The sequence below is a fragment of the Panthera uncia genome (genome assembly GCF_023721935.1).
Source record: "Panthera uncia isolate 11264 chromosome B3 unlocalized genomic scaffold, Puncia_PCG_1.0 HiC_scaffold_1, whole genome shotgun sequence".
Taxonomy (NCBI): domain Eukaryota; kingdom Metazoa; phylum Chordata; class Mammalia; order Carnivora; family Felidae; genus Panthera; species Panthera uncia.
Window position 1 is genome coordinate 53,184,490 of NW_026057582.1, and position 2,225 is coordinate 53,186,714.

The 2,225-nt window shown below is 43.0% G+C and overlaps 1 protein-coding gene across 1 annotated transcript in view; it reads left to right on the plus strand.

The window, feature by feature from the left end:
• The first annotated feature begins 521 nt into the window (after positions 1-521).
• Positions 522-2,225, plus strand: part of FSCB (fibrous sheath CABYR binding protein) — a 2,823-nt gene continuing 1,119 nt past the window's right edge. Inside the window, 1 exon segment of the mRNA XM_049612868.1 lies at positions 522-2,223. Coding sequence (XP_049468825.1) covers positions 756-2,223 — 1,468 coding nt within the window. The 5' untranslated portion in view covers positions 522-755.

Here is a 2,225-nt window from a genome sequence, read left to right on the forward strand (position 1 = left end):
GTTGTCTGAGAATGCAAATATGCTACATAAATAGATAGATAGATAGATAGATAGATGCTGGATAGATAGTAGGCTCTTGTAGTTACTGAGTGCTAAAGACATAGGAAAGGACTTTACATGAATATGGACTTCAGAATTCAAGTTTCTCATACAACATTCATTTTCTTTAAGTCATATAAGCATATACACACGTATAAGTTGCTTTCTCCAACAATTGAAAATAGGCTGCAGCATTCTGAGTTCTGTATTATAACTGTCTTTGATAGTAGGATGAAAAGAATAGAATTGAAAGTTCAAAAGCATCACCTTCAACTATTAAGAAGCAGCATTACTGGAGTTTGCTTGACGTTCCTCTGATAGACAAATGCTTTTTTCAACTTGATGTTTCAAGTAGTAGCTCTCTCACTTGCAGCCATTATCTATGAGTGTCTATACCAAGTTAAAAAGTGCTTGGAATACCACCAATGGAAGCTTGTAGAGAGAATTGGCTGTGATGTCATAGACCCTTAAGGGAAACTTCTAGAAGTGAGATTCAGTCATGTGAGAGACTAAACAAGAAAGATGCTTACTGAGTAAGGTGGGATCCAACAAGGGTGTAGTACAGAATGCAACAATTTATGAGTTACTTTTTTCTAAGGTAGCTAAACATAACAACATTTAATGAAGAAAGGCAAACTTACCTATCTGGTATATTTGTGATTCCTGATGATTAATTACTTGAAGATTAATACATTTGAAATTCACCAGTCTTAGAAATGGAAGAAAGTGATGAACCTGATCAGCCTATCTCAGCAGGGAGGCAAGAAATTCGAAAGAGAAGACGACCCAGTCAACCAATGGTAGATAAATCTCCGCAGACCGAAGTGACAGAGAAAAAGAAAAATTTGCCTATATCACAATCATCTGGCCCTAAAGCTACCCTTAGTATTGGTAACATTCCTGGAAGTAAAGTCAACTGTGAGTCTTTCAGATTATCTTCTCAACTTCAGCAAACTTGGACAAAGAGAAAGCATGTACAGGATATGACTGATAAATCTCTGCAAACAGACACTATTGTAGAAGAGAAAAAAGAAGAAATCAAACCAGTTGGTGAAACAGTGGTACCTGAAGAAATGCCAGCTGCTCTTGGAGAAGCAGTCCCTGAATTTCCAGAAAGTGTTCAGGAAGTAGAAATTCTGACAAGCAGACACTCAATTCAATTCAAAATAGACAGATCTCAGCAGACCAGTTGTACTGGAGACTGGACAATGATGAACATTCCTCAAAAAGAAACAGTGGACAGAGAACAGCAGACATACTTTAGTGAATCAGAAATAGTGGTAATTGGTAGGCCAGATAGCTCTTTTTCAAAGTCAAATGAAGTTGTACAGAAACGTAAATCCTCAGGGAAGATTTTCATTAGTGAACATCCTGAATTGCAACCCTCAACAAGTAGAGATGAAGCAATTAGGCAGGTAGGTATTAGCAGATCTTCATTTAGTCAGCAAAGCAAAAAAGGTAGTTTGGTACCTTTAGAAGATGAGCAGTACGTTCTGGGTGAGGTCCAGCCTCCCATTGCAGAGGAGGTCTCTGCTGAAGTGCAACCTACACCAGCTGTGGACATTATTGCAGGAAAGTCCACTACTGAACTTCAGCCTCCACAAATTGAGGAGGCTCCAGCAGAAAAGGGCCCTGCCAAAGTACAGCCAACCTTGGGTAAAGAGGCTCTTTCAGAAGGGCCTCCTGCTGAGGTTCAGTCTCCAAAAGTTGAAGAAGCTCCTGTACAGCCTTTCCCAGATGAGGAGACTCCTGAAGAAGAGGCCCCTGCTAAAGTGGAGTCTATCTCTGCTGAAGAGGCTTTTTCAGAAGAGCCTCTATCAGCTGTGGAGGCCCCTACAGAAGAGGCCTCAGCTGAAGTTCAGTCTCCACCAGCTGAGGAGGCCCCTGCAGAAGAGGCCCCAGCTGAAGTTCAGTCTCTACCAGCTGAAGAGGCCCCTGCAGAGGTGGCCGCAGCTGAAGTTCATTCTCCACTAGCTGAGGAGGTCCTTGCAGAAGAGGCCCCAGCTGAAGTTCAGTCTCCACCAGCTGAAGAGGCCCCTGCAGAGGAGGCCCCAGCTGAAGTTCATTCTCCACTAGCCGAGGAGGTCCCTGCAGAAGAGACCCCACCTAAAGTTCAGTCTCCACCAGCTGAAGAGGCCCCTGCAGAGGAGGCCCCAGATGAAGATCAGTCTCCACCAGCTGAGGAG